This window comes from Megalobrama amblycephala, linkage group LG22 (assembly GCF_018812025.1).
Source record: "Megalobrama amblycephala isolate DHTTF-2021 linkage group LG22, ASM1881202v1, whole genome shotgun sequence".
In the NCBI taxonomy this organism is placed as follows: domain Eukaryota; kingdom Metazoa; phylum Chordata; class Actinopteri; order Cypriniformes; family Xenocyprididae; genus Megalobrama; species Megalobrama amblycephala.
This window is the reverse complement of record NC_063065.1, coordinates 16,759,447-16,781,726: the sequence shown is the minus strand read 5'-3', so window position 1 is coordinate 16,781,726 and position 22,280 is coordinate 16,759,447. Positions and strand designations below refer to the sequence as shown.

General features: G+C 36.2%; 1 protein-coding gene across 1 annotated transcript; it reads right to left on the bottom strand.

Annotated features, from left to right (window-relative positions):
- Nucleotides 1–4,689: 4,689 nt before the first annotated feature.
- si:dkey-118j18.2 lies at nt 4,690–19,186 on the bottom strand. Its single transcript, XM_048174473.1, has 5 exons — nt 18,873–19,186; nt 18,397–18,466; nt 18,038–18,197; nt 14,252–14,381; nt 4,690–6,399 (listed from the first exon to the last, which is right to left on the bottom strand). Exons 2-5 carry the CDS (start codon nt 18,414–18,416, stop codon nt 6,197–6,199), a joined length of 513 nt encoding a protein of 170 aa, XP_048030430.1. The 5' UTR covers nt 18,417–18,466; nt 18,873–19,186; the 3' UTR covers nt 4,690–6,196.
- Nucleotides 19,187–22,280: the final 3,094 nt, after the last annotated feature.

Below are 22,280 nucleotides of genomic sequence, written 5' to 3'. Positions count from 1 at the left end.
CCCATTCTCCTCTGACCTCTAGCATCAACAAGGCATTTTCGCCCACAGTACTGCCGCATACTGGATGTTTTTCCCTTTTCACACCATTCTTTGTAAACCCTAGAAATGCTTGTGCGTGAAAATCCCAGTAACTGAGCAGATTGTGAAATACTCAGACCGGATATATATATATATATATATATATATATATATATATATATATATATATATATATATATATATATATATATATATATATACATATACATATATACATATATATAAACATATACATATATACATATGAATATATATAGAGTGTAATTAGTAGTGTAATTATACTACCATTCAAAAGTTTAAAGTCTGGGGTCAGTAAGATTTTGAAGGTTTTGGCTCTTTGATACCAATCTCTCATTTGAAAGCCACATTTCCAGCACCTATAAAACCGCATTCTTCCATCATAAAAATATATCTAAAATATGAGCTCTAGATATGCTCTTAATGACAGATGTGGAACAGTAAATTCATGTGTTCATGACCTCAAGCCTAGATTACTGTAATGCTTTACTGGGTGGTTGCCCTGCACGCTTAATAAACAAACTCCAGCTGGTCCAAAATGCAGCAGCTAGAGTTCTTACTAGAACCAGGAAGTATGACCATATTAGCCTAGTTCTGTCAACACTGCATTGGCTCCCTATTAAACTTTGTACACATTTTAAAATTTTGCTAATTACTTACAAAGCACTAAATCGTTTAGCTCTTAACGCATTATAGTCCTTCCCGTCTATTGCAATCTCAAAATTCTGTCCAGATGATAATACCTAAAATATCAAAATCAACTGCAGGCGGTAGATCCTTTTCCTATTTAACATCCAAACTCTGGATCAGTCTTCCTAGCATTGTTCGGGAAGCAGAAACACTGTCAGTTTAGATCTAGACTAAAAACACATCTTTAACCTGGATTACACATAACACATTATAAATTTATATTATTCAAATCAGTTAAAGGAGTGGTTGATTATGACTTCACTTTTTTAACTTTAGTTAGTGTGTAATGTTGCTGTTAGAGCATAAAAACCTCTGCAAAGTTGCGACGCTCAAAGTTCAATGCAAAGGGAGATATTTTCTTTTTAAAAATTCTCTGTTTAAGGACTACAACAAACGGCTGGTAGAAACTACAACAAATTTCCAGGGTTAGTGACATCACTAACCCTAAAATTGACATAAACCCTGTCCCCTACACTCTAAAAAATGCTGGGTTAAAAACAACCCAAGTTGGGTTGAAAATGGACAAACCCAGCAATTGGGTTGTTTTAACCCAGCGGTAGGGTTAAATGTTTGCCCAACCTGCTGGGTAGTTTTATTTAACTCAACTATTGTTTAAAAATTACTGTATTGCTTAATTAAAATTAACCCAAAGTATGTTGAAAATGAACATTTATTAATGTTCAATGAATAATTATTAAACAATAAACATTTATTAAATTGCTTATTAATAAATTTATATTAATAAACTATGAAACTATTAAAATTTATATTAATAAAATATTAAAGTTTATTAATAAACATTCACCTTTTGTCTATTATTGTTGGCTCTAATTGCATCTGGTTTTTAATTTCCCAACTATTTTGGGTTCATTTTAAGCTAGCCATATAGCAATTTTTAAACAATAGTTGGTTTAAATAAAACTACCCAGCAGGTTGGGCAAACATTTAACCCAGCCGCTGGGTTAAAACAACCCAATCGCTGGGTTTGTCCATTTTCAACCCAACTTGGGTTGTTTTTAACCCAGCATTTTTTAGAGTGTAGAACACAAAACAAAGGGGGTGAGGCCATGTTGGGCTGCTTTAGAGAAGAGTAGCCATTGTTGCGTGTTGTTACCATGCTGTCATTTTACACCAGACTGCTTCACAAACGAGGGTCAATTAAACACTGGATTTGCACAAAAATTAACATGACGCCACATGCTAATCGATGAGTTCAATCAACTCCACAGCAAATAGAAACGTCCAGTTTCATTCTAAAAGTTGTAACTTCTTCCTGAGTCTCTCCATCAGTGTCCAACTCTGGTTTGAACAATGTAAGACTGAACACCATTACTGACAATCGTCATTTTGGCTGCGTGTGAGGTCCTCCAGCTTTGTTGTTGTTGAGCAACTGAAGCGTGAGCTGTTAAAGCTCCGCCCTCTTCTGGAAAGTGGGCCAAGCAGCAGCTCATTTGCATTTAAAGGGACACACAAAAAAACATGTTTTTGCTCACACCCAAATAGGGGCAAATTGGACAAGCTATAATAAAATGATCTGTGGGGTATTTTTTTTTTTTTGAGCTGAAACGTCACAGACACATTCTGGGGACACCAGAGACTTATATTACATCTTGTAAAAGAGACATTATAGGTCCCCTTTAAATGATTGTTAGGCTACATAAATTAGGTCAGCTGGAACCGGGACACTTCCCATAACATGTACTTGATACATCTTAAGAAGAATGGCATCTACGCAAATATTAGTCTCTCTGTTTATCCCGAGGTTACTGCAGTCAGCTGGTGTACTGACGAAACATGCTATTAGAAATAGTAATATTGTGAAATAATGTTACAATTTAGAATAACTGTTTTATTTTTAAATATATTGTATGCAAATGTAATTTATTAAATATAATTTATTCCTCTGATGGTAAAGCTGAATATTTAGCATCATTACTCCAGTCTTCAGTGTCACATGATCCTTCAGAAATCATACTGAATTGCTGCTCAAGAAACATTTATTATTATTAATGTTGAAATAAGTTAAAAGTATATTATATTATCATAACCTTACAGATGTTGGCTTAACAGTGAATAACAATAGAAGATATTTTGAAGATTGTTTCAACTGTTTTTGAAACAATCTCCCCCCCCCCCCCCAATTTAAATCTAATACTCAGCGCTTTGAAAAACCGATTCGAACTTTTAAATTGTCATATAATGGTGTCATTTTTTGCAATAACGTTTAGTATATTTATCCTCCTACAGTTAATGTCAAAGTACCAATTAAACAAGCTGCTACAGACGCTGCACTTTGGGAAAGAGTTTAAATCTGGTTCATACCCTCATAAAAACTGTGCGGATAAGAATAATTCTGACACGACATTTTCTGCTCATCCGATAATCCTAATGAATACTTGATAAGCACACACTAGCAACCAAGATGAGGAAAAGAGAGAGAATAGGTCAGCTTTCGTGCCTCTAGATAGAAAGAAAAAAAATGGAGATTTGACAAAATCAGAGGAAGCACAGATGAGTCAGAGAAATGAAGAAGCTTCCTCAGCTCTAGTCTCCATTCGCTGACTCATTTCTGATGTCTGATATGTGAGTTTCATTTGTTTTTCACACCAGATCAACATGAGGAGCACTGATGAGGGCCGCAGGTGCAACAGTTTTTCTGCAGGGTGGCCAAAAGCAAAGTCACTTATTTCCATTGAGCGTCACTGCCTGCGGTGCAGCTTATATGTTCCTAGTATGAGCTGTGGAAGAGAACGGGTACAAACACTGTTCATTAAACACTGAAGCCATAGTTCAGCTTGTGTGTCAAAACATATTGCAGTGGAGAATTAAAGTAACCTGTTCGGTTTAAATGAAGTCAAGCACACTAACTACATTAACATAACAACAACATGAAAAATTAATAACAAGGCTTACCCTGTGTTTGAAAAAGTGTTGATTCCATGTGATGTGGTGAAAGATCTGTTGTAGTACATTTCATTTAAAGCATTATGCAAAGCTGTATTCTTGTCATAAGTTAAAGTTGTACAACATGCCAGGAGCCGCCCACCTCACCGATTTGACTGAGATTACCACGCAAGAGAGTAGGAAGCAAAGCACAGAGGGCACTGGCTCTGCAGGATTATGAATATGGAAATACGGAATACAGAGCCAGCTGTTAAAAATAAAAACCTGAACGGCAAGTTATCATAAAGATGGAGAGAACTTAAAAGAAAACACACTGTGAGCAAACAGATGAGAATGAAGAATAATGTACTACTGCCCCCATGTGGTGTCAGAAGTATGGCTTTATACAGAATAGTTATAAAACCACACAAGCATTACTATTACTGACATATAAAGCAAGTCAAATGTGTATAACATGCAAACTTTCTGTATGCACAAAAATACCCAGGTGACATACTACATTTCCATAATGTTCAGTAGTTATATAGTATTTTACTGTTATTTCCTGCATTTTTATTTAAAGAAATTAATACTTTTCAGCAAGGATGCATTAAATTGATCAAAAATTACAGTAAAGACATTTATAGTTACAAAAGATTTGTATTTCAATTAAATGCTTTTCTTTTGAACTTTATATTCATATATATATATATATATATATATATATATATATATATATATATATATATATATATATATATATATATATATATATATATACAAAAAGTATTGAAAAAAAATGTTGCAATAAATCAGTATATTAGAATGATTTCTGAAGGATCATGTGACACTGAAGACTGGAGTAATGATGCTGAAAACTCAGTTTTGCATGACAGGAATAATTTACATTTTAAAATATATTGAAATAGAAAACAGTTATTTTAAATATGGAATAATATTTCACAAGATTAATGATTTTAAACGATAAACGCAGCTTTGAGATCAATGCCACATATCACTGATAAAAAAAAAAAAAAAAAAAAGTATGAAACATGTCCATTGAGTTTGTTGGAGAAATGAGCTGTTTTCAAACATGACATTTCACCGATCTTTATTTTTGAAAGAGATTCAAAGGGTTTTTCCATAAATACAAAAATAGCATATACAGTACTTCAGTTTAAATGAGATAATACATGTTGCAGGATTAGCATTTTAAATCAAATTATGATTAAATGAAAGTACATAGTGAAGGACCGGGCGTTCGGGGGACGGAACTACACACACATATTCTGAAAGCACACTTAGATCACATCCTTTCATGTGGACATTTTTTTTTTTTTTAAATACAAAAAAATATTGATCCCATTATGTGAACCTGATATATTGACAATTGCACAGAGATGACTTCATGCGCTCACTAAAGCACAAACTTTTCACAAGGAAGTTCTGTTTGAATTCATCACACAGTTGAAAAACATATCAAACATATCACACATCAAACATATGCCTTAACACACACACACACACAGGCACGCACGCACACGCACGCACACACACACACACACGTGGAAGGTCTATTTCGGTTAGCAGAAATTGTTAATAAGGGCACCGTGATCTCAAATGCATCAGTGTGTTACATTTAACCTGATAAGCGATACAACAGAGTAGGACTGCACACATTTACACGAGTCATGACCATTAGCCACATTATCCACACTGGCTCTGGTTGATTCAGGAATATTGGACACTTACTAACAGACGGAATTAAGGCAATTACAACACATTAAAAGTGCTTCAGAGGGCTTTCTTTTTTTCTTTTTTTTTTTAAATTGTCATCACATATAAACTGAGGTTATAAATAAACCTGAGGCTAGACCTCTATACTTTAAAGAGATAGTTCAGGCAAAAATTTAAATTCTGTCATCATTTCACCTCATGTCATGACTTTTACTTTCTCCTGTGGAATTTTGGTTACCATTGTCATACAGTCATACAGGTGAGCATGAGGGTGAGTATTCATTTTTGCATGAACTACACCTTTAACCTCTCCCTTTGGGATTTAAAAAAAAATAATAAAGAAATGTGTCAATGACATTGTCTAAGCAGAACGTGCTTGGCACCAATCAACCCACTAGCCTATTTACAGTTCCTCAATCAGCCACACGTGATCATGGAATTAGTCTTCGACACGCCAAATAAATGATGGTGAAAGTAATCGTTTAAAATATCGAAATGGCGGTGTTTGCTGTATGGCTACGTGCGGTGGTTTTGCTGAAGGAAATGAACATAAGGCATGGGTGAACTGAAAGCACCGGTACACCAGCGTGGGCAGAGCAGTGCTCGACTCTGCCAGAAGATGGCATCAGGCCAGTCTCATTCTTTATACTGCATATTGTGCACTATTCAAATTCTCTCACAAGAGAACAAGCCAGATCCACCGCCAATGTGAAATCTTTTTTCTTTGTATAATTTGCTTGAGAAGAAAATAAGTTCTGATGGAAAAACAAGACCTAGAGGGGCTAAAGCAGTTGCTTAGGCCTTGTTGTGTTTCTATATTGAGAGAAGTTTAACTTGACCTTCCCTCCGGTTGTGATTGGATGTGGCTGTCTTCTTGCTGATTGGCTGGAGAAGTGATGCTGGGTGTGTAAGGGGGTGGAGCATCGCTAATTGCACTGGAATCATTGCCATCCGGGATGGCGATGCTCAGGGATGCATCGGTATCGTCGTTTTGAGCGTACTCGCTGTACGGTGGAGGCTTCAGGTCATTTGCTGCACAAAACAAAGACGAGAGAGTGCAATGATTTAGGTTTAAAATGGCAAAGTAAACAAAAAAACATCAATGACAACATAAAAATGTCTTCCCATTGTAAAATACATCCTGTTAAATTTAGATTAAAAAAAAAAAAAAAAAAAACGGTGTAATGAATAATTTCTTTTGTAGCATTTGTTCCAACTGTAACAATTTTTATTAAGGAAATAGAAAATAACTATCAGTACAACAGAATTATGACAAACATCAAAGCGTGAGATAGCTATAGTACGCAGAGGAAATTCATTTAAAATTTCGTATTTTTATTATTTCATTATTTTAAAATTTATTTTGTTTAAACTGTATTTTTAAAATAGTTATGTTCAAAGCATTGTTTCCCACGATTTTAATGCCGCTTCAGAGAAGCATTAAACAGTCTGTGTAAATGCACATTTTTGTGATTTTATGCCACTTCAGAGTTGGTTTCTGTACCGCTTTTTTCTGTGTAAAGATGCCTATAATACACGCTGAACTGCTCTGAGAGCATTTGAAAGGGTAAAATGAACTAGGTGTGAAAACAACCCAAAAGAGCTCATGTGACTACAGTGGTTCAACCTTAATGTTATGAAGCGATGAGAATATTTTTGTCCGACTTTTCAACAATATCTAGTGATGGGTGATTTCAAGCTTCATGAAGCAGTGTTTTGAAATCGGCCATCACTAAATATTGTTAAAAAGTCGTTATTTTGTTATGTAATTAAGAAGAAACAAAACTATTGAAATGAATCATATGTGATGCGTCACGTAAGAACTTCTGAAGAACGTCATTTTACTGTTTTTCAACCATAAAATTATACGGCAATTATATTTTTTTCCTGTAAAAAAAAAAAAAAAATCAGTTCAAAAATAAGACTACACAGTTGTCTAAGTAAGACTTATTACTACAGAATTGTCTAGTAATAAGACTAGACAACTTTCTGCACAACTAAACCTTCCAATGACTCAAAGTAATATGCATGCAAAATAGCAAGGTCATGCTTTTTTAAAAAAATTACATAATTTCCTGTTTTATTCTGAAGGGCAGGCCACTGCAAGCAATCAATGCCATATTTGGTCTTTAAACAGCAAACAAAAGCAAAATATTGCCAAATATTCCAGGGGAACAGGTGGTACAAACTATACACGGAGCATTTGGAGAAAAGGGGGGTTTCCATCACCACTTCACTAGAATATCAAGAAACGGTGGAAATGCTGAATGATGTGGCATTGAAGGCTGATAAAAACCACATCCTGCTCTGAAGATCTTTCACTCTTCTGGGTCAAAGGAAACACAGCATACGCATGCGTCACATCTTCAACCTCGTGTCTTGTTCTTGGGGTTCGTTTAGACACTTACAGATGTACTTGCTGAAATCCACTGTTTGAGAGCACAATGAGAGCACAAATGGAAAGGGAAAAGGGGGAAATGCAATGGAATGATACAGAAGAATGGAGCTGTGAGCCAGAATCTTCCGTTTGCTGCCAATCCACACAAGCACCAAAAGATTTCCTTCTCTGCTGCTGAATGAACAATCGGTCTCAGCACAGAAACTGAACTGAAGTAAACCCAACGTGCAAAGCTATGATTGCCAAATTCATTTCAACCTTTTCCATGTCTTAATGTCAATATCTGGCAGCTGGTGTTCATAAACGTCCTTCTCAGCATGTCAGTTACAAAACCTGCCAATTAAGAAGCATTGGTCTAATTTAGGATGGCTGATGTCCGCAGGCCCACTCTCCAACTGTTGTTCCCGCTTGTCATAAAATTGTCCCTGTTAACCATTTACAGAGCATACAGCAGAGTAGGTGAAAGCACGAGACTTTCCCTGGAGAGATGTAATGTGACTGAAAGGCTGTTTCTCATATTAGTGTGAAGAGACATGTTAAGTATTTAGCGTTGGTCTAACCCTTGAGACTTGACAGTCTCCTCACCATACCATATATGTATTCTTGGTGATTTTCATGTAAACATATCGACCATTATTGTATGAAATTTCTCACTGAGAGATGTTTTTAGGGATGAACTTAAACTGTGACACGATATAGAAAGTCAGTGCGAGAGCTCATAGTTCAACAAACATTTAATCATTTACATTCCAGCTGTGCTGTGAGTGATCGCTTGGAAAAGCATCAGAGATGATTTTAAATGCGACATAGTCTACATGTATGCTGCAACAATATCGGGATTTGGCATATACACAGAGTTAAAAATAAGGCAAAAATCAATCCTCCAAACACAAATCATGCAACTAGAAAATGATTAGCAGACAAGTCCCTTTATGGATAACATTTTGTAACAGTCCATTGACCACAAAAATTCATGATTGTATAACAGAGGAATAAAAATGCCTTCTTAATGGCACACAAACTGGTTTCATTATAGTGCCCTTATTATGCTATTTCGAATATTTCCTTTCATGCAGTGTGTAATATAGACCCTGTATAGATGGAACAATAGAACAAATTTGGATAATGCCAGCCTATGTTCTTCATTGGCTGCCCGCGAATGACATCTACTTTGACACGCCCTCAAACACTGTAGTTGTAGCTGAGCCTGGAAGGCTTGCGGTTCAAACTGTCGACATGTTGAGAAGACGCTGTTTTCATCGCTGCAAACCCACTTTGCATGCACTTTAAATGATGAAGACTCGCGCTGGAATTGATACAGGGGGGAAAAATATGACCAATCGGAGCAGCGTAGGCTCATGGAAAGGAGGGGTTTAGAGAGACTGAATCTTTGAACTAATTGTTTTCAGACACTTTGAGAAATGAGGTTATGTGCAATGTACATTGGCACTTTTCCACTGTGTGGAATGACTCGGCTTGCTTTTCCACTGCAGTTTAGTACCGCTTCAAAGTGGGACGGATTATAGACCGATATAGTTGCGCCACCTTTACTGCCGTGGAACCGCTCCACTCCATGGTTGTTTAAAGCAAGTCATTTAAAAAAAAAGTCACGCAAACAAATGATACTGCGGTGGCTGTTACTGACTATTTAAATCTAGCGGGTTTGGCGTCTCATGTTTCAAATCCAATGACACTGGTAGTGACGTTTCTCTCTGACCAATCAGTGATCTGCACCAAAGAGTGACTCGTACTGAGCTGTACCACCATTTACATGTGTTTTTTGACCTTTAATGGATGTATATTGTAGAAGACCTCCAAAACAAAATTAGGAACCTTTAAAATGGCATAATAGGCCTTATCCTGAGACCCAGCAAAAAAAAAAAAAAAAAAAAAAAAGAATGTATACCTTCCCCTTTATTTTTTATGTATTCATTTTATTCACCCAAAAATGAAAATTCTGTCATTAATTACTCATATTGTTCCACACCCATAAGACCTTCGTTCATCTTCGAAACACAAATTAAAATATTTTTTGATGAAATCCATAAGCTTTCTGGCCTCCAATAGACAGCAACGTTATTACCACTTTTAAGGCCCAGAAAGGTAGTAAAGACATCATTAAAATAGTTCATGTGACTACAGTGGTTCAACCTTAATGTTATGAAGCGATGAGAATACTTTTTGTAAAATAAGGACTTTATTCAACAATTTCTTCTCTTCCAGTGCTTCCAGGTTCTACATCAGAACGCCGGCTCAGTATTGGCCGATGCTCTACACATGAGCGCCACAATGTATGCGTGCGATGCTGATGCAGGAGCTGGCCAATAATGAGCCGGCATTCTGACAAAGTTTACTATGCGTTTACTATGTGAACAGACAGGAAAGACAAGAAATTGTTGAATAAAGTTGTTATTTTTGTTTGCTTTTTGTGCGCAAAAAGTATTCTCGTCACTTTATAACATTAATGTTGAACCACTGCAGTCACATTGACTATTTTAACGATGTCTTTAATACCTCTCTAGGCCTTGAAATTTGTAATAACGTTACAAATTGGCGCCGCCCCCCTTTTGCCGGCGACTCTGCTACCACTGTGCGTCAGAACGTTTGTGTCTAATGTGTTTATTTTATTTAGTTTAGTTTAATTCTGGATTTTTAGCGCGATCGATCCCTGATGACGATTATGGTTTCACTTAACAATCGCACCTTTGTTTGCCTTTTGTGGCTGTGGACATTGATTGTTTGGAATGCCGCACAAACACTCCAGGTGATGAGAGAGCCGGGCTTGCCAGTCATTACGTACAGCCGGAATGAGCTTCTTTGGCTGCGGGTTTCTGCACCAAGTTTATTGGATCCTGAATGCCGATATGTTAGAAATCAAGCCCAGGGCCAAAGGAAGGAAGAGAGGCAGCAGAGGTGGTGTCCGGGTCAGAAATCGTCGGCGGTGGTGTATAATTAATATAACATGCCCTGGTTATCTTAAACGGGGACTGCTCTCTCTCCACCACTTTACCGTCTTTTAAACAAATGGTGACGTGTCCTACAAGGGGTGACAAAACTATTGACTTGTTTTATACTAACGTTAAGGATGGCTATGTTGCAAAATTGCTTCCTCTGCTGGGTAAATCCGACTATAACCTAATATCCTTGATCTCCAAATATTCACCGGTGATACGGAAACAGTCGACTACGTCAAAGACTGTGCGCATCTGGTCAGAGGATGCCTGCGAATCATTAAGGGGGTGCTTTGAATGCACAGATTGGAATGTGTTTTTCGATGGAGACAGTGATCTGGACAGTATCTCTGACAAAGTGACTTGTTTTATTAATTATTGTGTCGAGTCTTTAATTCCTAGTAAACAAATCAAAATCTTTCCCAATAAACCATGGGAGAAGTTAAAGCTGCTATTAATAAGAAGAAAGCTGCTTTTTATAGTGGTGATAAAGAAAGGATTAAAGATGCTCAAAGAGAGCTGAAAGTCATTATCAGACAGAACAAACAAAAATATAAGGAAAGGGTTGAAGGAAATATGTCCAGTACCAACACAAGAGGGCTGTGGAATGGTATGAAGTCTATTACTGGATATGGGACCAGTAATCCCAGTTTATGTCAATTGGGTATACAGGCTAATGATGCCAATGCTTTTTTTGCCAGGTTTGATGAATTTGATTTTTCTGCTCTACATGAGAATGTTCTTTCTAATCTTAGGCAGAGCAGCTTTGAGGATTGTAGCCCAGATATTAATCTTAACATTGACGAGGTTCGTCAGCAGTTAAGGCGTATTAAATCTAATAAGGCAGCAGGCCCTGACGGCGTTTATCCACACACCCTTAAAGTGTGTGCTGACCAGCTATACTCCGTCCTTCATTCATTGTTTTCTTTGTCTCTGTCCTCTGCTAAGATCCCAGTTACGTGGAAAACATCTTGCCTTGTCCCTATTGCCAAAAAAGCTAAGGTGTTCAACAACCTTGCTAATCTGAGGCCTATTGCTTTAACTTCACACATTATGAAGTGTTTTGAGAGGGTTGTATTGGATCACCTGACTAGGCAGGTGTCTGTTTTTCAGGACCCCTTGCAATTTGCATATAGGGTATGGTGTTGGGGTAGATGATGCTCTACTTTTTATGGTCCATAACATTTACAGTCATCTTGAAACTACTGCCAGCTCTGTCAGGATCATGTTTTTTGATTTTTCCAGTGCTTTTAACACTATACAGCCACATATTTTAGCCAACAAATTAATTGATTTTAAATTGCACAATACAACCATTTCTTGGATTTTAGATTACCTCTTATCACGACCACAGTTTAAGGTTTGGTAATAATCTTTCTGATACCATTTTAACTAATACTGGAGCACCTCAGGGCATAGTCTTAGCTCCCTTTTTATTCACACTTTATACTGCTGACTATAGGCATAGTCAGCCATCCTGTTTGGTACAAAAATTCTCTGATGATACTGCCTTAGTGGGTTTACTTAATCAGGGTGATGATTTTGCTTCCAGAAGGGAGGCTCAGTCTTTTTTCAGCTGGTGTGAGTCGAACTTTTTAAAACTGAATGTAGAGAAGACTAAAGAACTTGTGATCGATTTTAGAAAGAAAAAAGAGAAGGTCCTTCCAGTCACAATTAATGGTCAGTTGATCGAAATTGTGCAGTCATTGAAAGTCTTAGGCGTCCACTTGGATGAAAAATTTAATTGGAAAGAGAATACTAATGTCCTAATGAAGAAGGCCCAGTCGAGACTTTTCTTTTTGAGGAAACTTAGATCATTCAACGTCAGCACAAAGTTTTTAGATGTTTTTTTAATCAAGGAATTTTAGCTTGTGTTCTTTTTTATGCTGTACTTTGCTGGGGGGCAGCATACCTGTTGAGGACAAAAATAGGATAAATAAGCTGATCAAGAGGGCTGGTTCGAATATTGGTCTTACTCCAGACTTACTTGAGGTCATTGTGGAGAAAAAAAATTAAAAATCGTTTTGCTTTTTGAAGGCCATCCACTACACAACATTTTTAAAGGACTTAGAAGCTCTTTCAGTGAGCGATTGATAATGCCTCGGTGCTCTAGTGAATGAATGAGAAGGTCTTTTGTCCCAGCAGCGGTCAGATATTTCAATGAACACCGTTAATTTTTTATTTATTTATTTTTTATTGTGAAACTGTATCATGTCTCACTGGTCCTTAATTATGTATTCATTGTCTCTTAATTTATCTGTGTGTTAATTGTGTGCCAAGTTTGTTGGTTGTATTGTCGAAGTTGGTGGCAAATCAGTTTCCCTACCGGGTTTAATAAAGTTTTTCAATCGATCAGGTCAGAAAGCTCTCGGATTTCATCAAAAATATCGTAATTTCTTCGTCAGAATTTCTGTTAATGACAGAATTATCATTTTTGGTTGACCTAACCCTTTAAAATTGTGGCCACGTTCACACAGCAGCAGAATATGGTTGTCAGTCCTGTATTTGAGTCCTTAATACAGTTACGTTCACATGCAGTACAGTTATTTACGGGCGTGACAACAGAATTCTATAACAGAACTCACAAATTTTCAGAACTCACAACCGCATTATCAGAAATTCCGCGCAGGGTGAACGGAACAGGACTGGAAAACTAGTTGTCTGACACATCATTCAGTGTGAGAGAGCCGCTCTTATAAAGGTGTTTTGTGTGTGGTTTTGCTTTCGGTAACTTACAGCGACAGAGATGTGAGCTGTGAGTCATCTTAAGGTGTTATCCAGTCAGTCACTGTTCTCCAACGGAGCGGCTCCTGTCAGTTTTGTGTTTCTTTACGAAATACAAATGCCGTGTCAAGGACGTGACACACGAGTGCAACGGTTAAAGGCTCCGGCTAGTGCATGTTTACATTGATGCTGCTGTTGGTTAATGAAGTATGAATGGATGAACTCGCAGCTCAAATGGTCTCGTCATGTCAAAAGTGATGAGACTTTTCAGTTTTATGGACGTCGCCATCTTTAATATTACATTGGTCACTGTCCTTATGGTTACTAGTAAGAGAATACGGGCTTGACTCTCGTTGCACATTCATATTGACAGTGATCAAGACGCTACTGTATGTTGCTGTGTGAATGGGACATTTCGAGACTCACACCTGTAAGTAAATGCGGTTGTCAATCTTAAAAACTGACAGTGTGAATGTGGCCTCTGTAATTGTCCTGAGATGTTAATTTATAAGAAATAAACTTACAAGAAATAAATAATCCAGTCAAATCAAATACAACTGATAACTATAAAATAAATTGCCTAAAATTCCTCATTTGATACAGGTTTTGGAATTGATGTTAGCCCCTAAAACTGTAGCATGTATGGTCTCAGAGAAATTCACAACATAAAAAAAAAAAATAATAATAATTGTTGGGCCCCACTGGTCTTTAAAGTGGTCCAGTAAAAGCTTGTACATTTTCTTAATCTTAAAATGTATTATTTCTGTCCCAGTGCAGACTGGGGTGTAGTTGTACAATGAGTCAGTCTTACCTCCAGAAACTGCCTCATATGGAGGAGGCATGTCCAGTTGAGACAACGAGGATGATGGTGGAAGAGAGGCGGAGGGTTCGCCCACCGAGCCGTCGTCCTGAACTCCGTACCAACTGGGCCAGATTGATGTCTGTGGAGCAGAGCAGCAGTGGGAGTTAAACACCCACAATCAGACGGGAATCAGACATTTTACACACAAGAAGCATCTTAAAGATGATTTTAAATGTGGCATGTGAAAAAAGTCGATGCTTGCTGTTAAGCGGTGGAATTGTGCAATCCCTTGCCCAAGTCTATATGTGTTTATAACCCACAAGACCTTGGGGTCTCAGTTTGGCTGGTAAACACAGTGTTATCTCAGTTTCAGTAAGGATGTGAGACACTTCTGTATTTTTTATTTTTTTATGTCATATGCAGCTTCATAGTTCAGATGAAAATTTGCTTAAAGAGAAGGTCATCTTTTAGATTGGATCTTAATGGTCTGATATTTCCTTTTGTGAATACACTACTACTCAACAAAGCAGTTCGTTTGGCATTAACCATTATGTCATATATCAGCATGCTGTGACAAACTTCTTTATAAAACTACTGTAAGAACAACAAAGCAACTACTGGCATGTGAACGTGTAAGCAGGCCAAAAGTTTCACATATATCTAAACCGCCTGTTGTCAAATTAAGGGCATTTCCTGTGTGGAGAGCTACAGGCAGCTTTGGTTTCTAAAAATAGGCCTATATATATATATATATATCATTCTCTCCACATCTGAAGAAAGAGAAAATGACTGCTGTGAAATACTGAGATAATCTAGAACATGTTTTATAGGCATACAACCTATAAAAAAATCAGCTTGCAATGGTATGATGGGCTAATAAATGTCCATTTTTATCCAAAATATTCAGTGAAATTTTAAAGTAGCAACCTTATTTGAATGGCAAAGCTCTTTGGCTTGAAACAGTCTTCAATACTTGTGCTACAAATTGCTTCCAGATGCTTTTCTCAACATAAGACGCTTTCATTTAGAAACAAAGGGCTTGTTCTGAATTTAAAATGCAGCGTTACAGCTTCAAAACAGTTTAGAGCTACTTGAGAATGCATTCTACACTTCAGACACTTTTAAAGAAATCTCATTTATAATACAGTCACAGATACCATAACTTGGACTGTACGAGTGAATACGCTTTAGTCAAACTGCCAGAAAAAACAATAACATTCCTAAAAGGTTTTGTCAGCACTGTCAGGGCCCTTAGCTCTGGGTCCTGCTCTTGTTCCATCAAGTCTGCTTCTTCTGGCTTTTTCACAGGCACTGGTTAGTTTTGACAAGTGCTGAGCACCAACAAGAGAAACTATTCTTCTGAACAGAAAAGCTCACACATTTAGTGGCCTGTGTGAATAACACAGACTCGAGACCTGACACTCCTGCCCTCGGTTTGGTTTAACGGATCCTTGTTGTAGCTTTGAGTTTAGAGAGTGAAACTTTTTACATCACGAGTCCAAAAAAAAAAAAAAAAAAAAAAAAAAAAAAACGCAAAATGGTGTCAGGAAACGGTAAAAGTGGAAGTTCACCAAAACCTTCCCTGTAGATAAAAGACAGAACATGCACTCGCACTGAAAATTTCCACTGAAAGCACACTCCAATTCAGTCTGAAAACCAATAAAAACTGAAACCTGTGAGCGGATTCAAATTTCCTGTATTCAGACATTTTGAAGATTCCCCTATAGATTAAGATGCCGGTTAAGATTCATTTTGGGTGATACAATTACAAGTGTACAAATACACGTGTCAAAAAAGTCCAAATTATTCAGCCCACATGTGAAGATGCAAGACAACATTCATAGTGTAAAAGCTGATCTGTCCTGATATGTCCCAGACAACAGTGAAGGGTCGCCTATTCACTTGTCAATCTCAACTAAAACAGGGTTTTTAAACTTTGCTACTTGTGGCTGCTTTAAAAAAAAAAAAAAAAAAAGGAAAATTTGGAAACCTGCATATATACACTACCGTTCAAAATTTTAAATCTTTTTTAAATGATTGTGAAAAACATCTCTCATGCTCCCCAAGGCTGCCTTTATTTGATCAAAAATCCAGTGAAAAAAGCAATATTGTGAAATATTATAACAAATAAGTTTTCTATTTTAACATTTTAAAATGCAATTTATTTCTGTGATGACACTCTAGTCTTTAGTGTCACATGATCCTTCAGAATTCATTCTAATTTTTCTTATTATCAATGTTCAAAACAGTTGCTGCTTAAAATTTAATGGAAACAGTGATACATTTTTATTTTTTTTTTTCAGGATTCTTGAGATTATGAATGACTTTCTAATTCTTTTGATCAGTTTAATGCATCTTTGTTAAAAGTGTTAATTTCTTTAAAAACAAAAAATAGATATACAGTATGTATTAGAGCTGCATGATTCTGGATAAACTGAAAATTGAAATTGTTTAAAACAGAGATTGTGATTCTCCCACGATTCCGAACAGACAACTAAACAAAATAACATGTAATTTACTAAAGGTTCTGATAAAATGTTAATTGATGCAGTCTATTTAAAAAAAATATGTAATTAATATGAATTAAATATATCTTTTTTAAAAGTCGGTTAGAATGAATGATTCAATGACTCACTCATAGACTTCAATTGTTTACTGGATTCAATTACTGGATGAATCAGTGTTTTTGCACGAATCTCTTGAATGAATGATTAAATGAAAAATAATTTTTTTAACACTTGTTGCCACCTACTGGTGTAATGATGTAATTGATACAATCTTTATCTGAAACTTCGAAGTTACTTACAAAAGGTGATTTACTGTATTTTGATCACTATTGTAGACATCAGTGTTTATATCCAAACTATAACTTTTATCCAAACTATTAACCTTTATATAATTGTTTAATACTATGTGGTTGAAATGACTGTTTGTGAAGGTGTTTCAGACCTATACATGACAACTGCTCTCTCTGGTTCACTGACAGTGCCAACGCAGATTTGAAAGTTCATTATGGTTTAACAGACACAGAGTAATCACTATTATTTAGGAATAAGATAACGTGGGTGTTTGAATCAATATCACGATCTTTTAACAATAAATCGTGCGGCTCAAATATATAAACATAGAAATATTTTCTTTTTTTTTTTCAAAACCAATCCCCTTCAACTCTGATCAAAAGGGGTCACAGGAGAAACATCTGAGATGCATGTTAATACCAGGTGTAAACGGCAGTGTGTCTGACCCTTTAACTTTAAACAGGAAGATTATCCATCCTGACATGAATACATAGCCTACCTTTATTTGATGACAGATTAATGGTTTCAAATGAAAAAAGTAAATAATAAAAGGAAAATAAGACAAACTAATATTCATTTTGGTGTAATCTATGTGTGTCTACACTGACTGAACAGTGATAAAGGTTATACAAAGAGGATTTAAATAGATTTCAGTGCTTAATCACAGCATTCCTCTTCCCGCTAGAAGTACTTAATCAAAGGGGAAAAGATTTGTCTGCTTATCAGTGTCTCGATCAGTGTCTCTGTCATTTACCTAGTCAAATCTTCTGTGAAATGCCACTTGAATACAACAGAAGTAACCATAATATATTGCACTTTATCTTATTGTTTTGCTGAATGTACACTGAATGTAGACCCACACTGTACTACACAGGAAGCTAAACTATGTCATGCTTCCAAAAAGCGATTATATCAACAGCGACTGACGCACAGCCAACTCGGCCACACCTTGAAAAAAAAAAAAAAAGAGATCCAATTGAACTGAAGTCTTACTCACATTTTGTCTCTCACAGATCTGGTGGAGGTACGCACGTCCTCCCACAATGACGATCTGAGCGTTTCGGGGATTACTGAGGTACGCAGCAAGCTGTCTTTGCCTTGAGCGATACCAGCAGATGTAGAAGAAGATCTTAATCATAATAAATATTATGACAACTCTAAAACAAGATAAAGAACATGATTAAAGTCTCAAAGACATACGCATAACTGATAATTACTATTATTACAACATGTTGCATACATGCCATAAACAGAAACAAACTTGAATAAACAAAATCAAATGTGATACAATCATGTTAAAACAAAAAAAGGAGACAATACAACTGTAATCACATCAACAGTCTCAGAAAAACTTACATGTACCAATACAGCTCCATGCTTCTCACCAGTTGGTATCAATTACATAATCAGCTTCCAAGCTGTCAAACTAAAATAAGAACCAATAAGAGTTATTGGCAGGGTCAGCATAAGAAAATGTCATTTCGACATCATGGCATTGTTTACTCATGATTTTAATGATCAAATCCAAACCACATATGAATAATCACTCAGACTGTCACCTGATCTCATGTTTAAAGCAGCTCAGATTTTTAAAGTCACACTAAAAACATTTAAAAGTGACTTTATTTTCAATATATTGTGTAACACACGGGGTTAGGTTACTGTTATACAAACAGAAAATAAACTACCACAATTACAAGCTTAGTTCGACTATATAAACAAACAAACATTACAGAACACGCGCACCCTTTAAGTGCATTCATTGGGATTTATTACGGCCAATTTTAGTTATATGACTTTAATACAACTTTTCATCAAGAAAATGAGCTCACCTTGTAAACGCCTTATAAGTAGCGTTATAATCCAGCTTTAGACAGCTAGCGAAGCATCTGCTCCTCATAGACAAGAGGAAGTCGCTTTGCTAACGGGCTAAAAAAATAAATGTACCTTTACAAAAGAGAAACACGGACACCTAGGTAATTTTTCCAAACAGCTCGTGTTGACTTGCTGCATGTAGGCCGAGAGTGGCTCCTCTCTCTGTTAGTAAATGCTAATACTTGAGAGACTCAAAAGACTTCCGAGAAATGAGTGCCGTGTGTTTTTTCCATGAGCAAACGAAGGGGGTTTTGTTGTAGTTCTTCTGTTGTCTCGCAAGGCGTCCTTACTTCCGTGGATTAGTGGGAGAAGAACGTCAAATTAAAAGTCCGTTATCGATTATTTTATGTTTACGTTTTTATTGTTGTAATTTAATAATGTTATAATAATGGGCCTAATAATAATAATAATGATAATAATAATAATAATAATGTTTACATGTAATTTAAAATTGTAAATATGTTAGGAGGGACATTGCGACCTCAAAGTAGTATATATTTTATAGGCCTATATATATATATATATATATATATATATATATATATATATATATATATATATATATATATATATATATATATATATATACACACACACACACACACACACATACATACATACATACATACATACAGTGCACAGCATAAATGAGTACACCCCCTCTGAAACTTCTGAAAGTAGTCAGCAATTACTCAATTACTTAGAAGACATGTTAGGGTTCTTTAGAGATATAATGTTCCAGCAAGTCTGCTTAATCAATTACCAAAGAAGCATGTCAAAATTATTCAGCAAAAATAAGATTTTCTTGTCAAGGCGATAAAATGTTGTGTAGCAAAAATGAGTACACCCTCCTAAAAGTTACTAAATAAAATGAAATAAAAACACTTCTGGTGTAAGTTTAAGGCAATGTTTGATCAACAGGTAAGTATGTTGAACCAAAACATTTAAAGAGAAGTAATTTCTTGACAATTAAAAGTGTTATATAGCCCACTGAATCATTCTCAGACTTAATGCTGACAACAATGGAAGCACTTGGGAGAGAACTATCAGGAGACTTATTTCTTAGCAAAAAAGAGGACCGTGGTACAAGAGGATTACCAAATCATTGTTTTAAGTGTGAAAATATAGCAAAAGTAACATAACAACAATGGACTTGTGACAAGGCCCCTGAAATAATCAGGCCTTCATTTTAAGCTTTCATTTAGTGATGAGGGATTTTTTTTTTGCTAGACAAAGAGCAGGAGAAATACCAAGTGAATGTCTCAGAGCCAGTAAAAGCTATGAAAAGAGTGACTGTTTATCTCACAGAATAAGATGCAGCCTGCAGAAATGACATGCATGGTTGTTGTTCTCACTGGAGCTACCTGCTGTAGCCAAATAAAACACAATAAAGTCAGTTAGCCGTTTCCAAAGCCCATATTTACAAAATATAGATTCTGGGAATCAATACTCTGGTCTCATGAGACCAAATCAATCATGTTGGATCTAACAGCATCCAAAATGTTCTGGTGTTGCTAGAGGAGGAGTACAGTGCGAAGTGCCTGGTTCCCACAGTAAAGTTCAGTGGTAGTAAAGCTCTTATGTAGGGATGTATGAGTGCTGAAGGTGTGAGGGAGTTGTGCTTTATCAATGCTGTCATGAATTCCCACACCACTGTGTAATTTAATACACAAACTTGAAACAGAAGATGTTACCCTTTCCTCATTCCCTGAATTGTTGGGCATTTTTTCAACATGACAATTAGGATATGCATTCTCCCAAAGTGAAAAACCTTCTGTGGACATGGATTGCACTCAATCTTAACACTCTTGAGCACCTATTTGGGATTCTGTAGAGACGAGTTGAGCAACACTCCCCATTAAAGATCAGGGCATTTAAGGAGCTCATCATCCAGGAGTTAAACAGGACAGATGTGACAATTTGTCATGAACTTGTACACTCCGTGCCAAGAAGGGTCAGAAGGGCAGAAGGGCATACTAAGTACTATATATTATACATTTGTTGAATTAAATCTAGGGTGTACTCATTTCTGCAATCCTTCATTTAAACAAAATTGCCTCATTTATTTATTTTATGGCTATTAATGACATATATTTCTCAGTTTTTATTATGTATATGTTTAATACATTGTAGTTTTGCCATCTTTCCATGAATTGTATTAGTGATCATAAAAAAAATACATCTTTTGTATTTGTTCAGAGGGGTGTACTCATTTATGCTGTGCACTACACACACACACACACACACACACACACACACACACACACACACACACACACACACATATATATATATATATAACGTCAAATATTTTTCTTAGTACTAAAGCGCCATCTACTGAGCACAAGAAGTTACTGAATGGCTTTCAGAAATGCACAGTTAAACTTAAAAGACTCAGGATATTTGATAAAGACTCAGTCTCAGGTCAATAAGCTGTTGTCATTGGTCCATCAGAGATCTACTGTACTATAAAAACTGGGCACTGCATGTCAAAAAAATGGACATAAAAAAGAACTAACATACTACCTGCATATGCAAAATTAAGGATTCATTTAGTTATATTTGTGTTATATATATTTTTGTTGCTATGTATACCTCTGTTCTGTAAAACAATCACTATAAAGGACCTTAAAGGATTAGTTCACTTACTCCAAGCTTTACTCACCCTCAAGCCATCCTAGGTGTATATGACTTTGTTCTTTCTGATGAACACAATCTGAGAAATATTAAATATCCTGAGCTTTATAATGGCAGTGAACGGGACCAACATGTATGAGCTGAAGAAAGTGCATCCATCCATATCCATCCATCATAAACATGTACTTTTTTACACAAAACTATGTGTTATGAAGTTATGAAGTAAAATCTCTAGCTTCCGCCAGACCGCCTTCCGTATTCTAGTTACGAAGAAAGTGTAAACTGGCGTCGCGTCAGTTACACTTTTCCCGTAAGTTGAATAGAGAAGGTGTAGGACGTAACGTACTTTTTGAACTGCAAGACTTTTACACTTTCTTCTTATGCCTAATACGGAAGACGGTCTGACGGAAGCAAGATATTTTGCTTCATAACTTGTTAAATATGGATTATTTTTACACAAAGGCATTGCTTCAGAAGGCCTTTATTAAGCCCCCGGAGCCGTGTGAAGTATGTTTATGACGAATGGATGTGGATGGATGCACTTTCTTCAGCTCATACTCGCTGGTATCGTTCACTGCCATTATAAAGCTCGGATGCATCAGGATATTTATTAATATAACTCTGATTGTGTTCATCAGAAAGAAGAGAGTCATATACACCTAGGATGGCTTGAGGGTGAGTAAAGCTTATTAGAAGTGAACTAATCCATTAATACATTTCACAAAAGA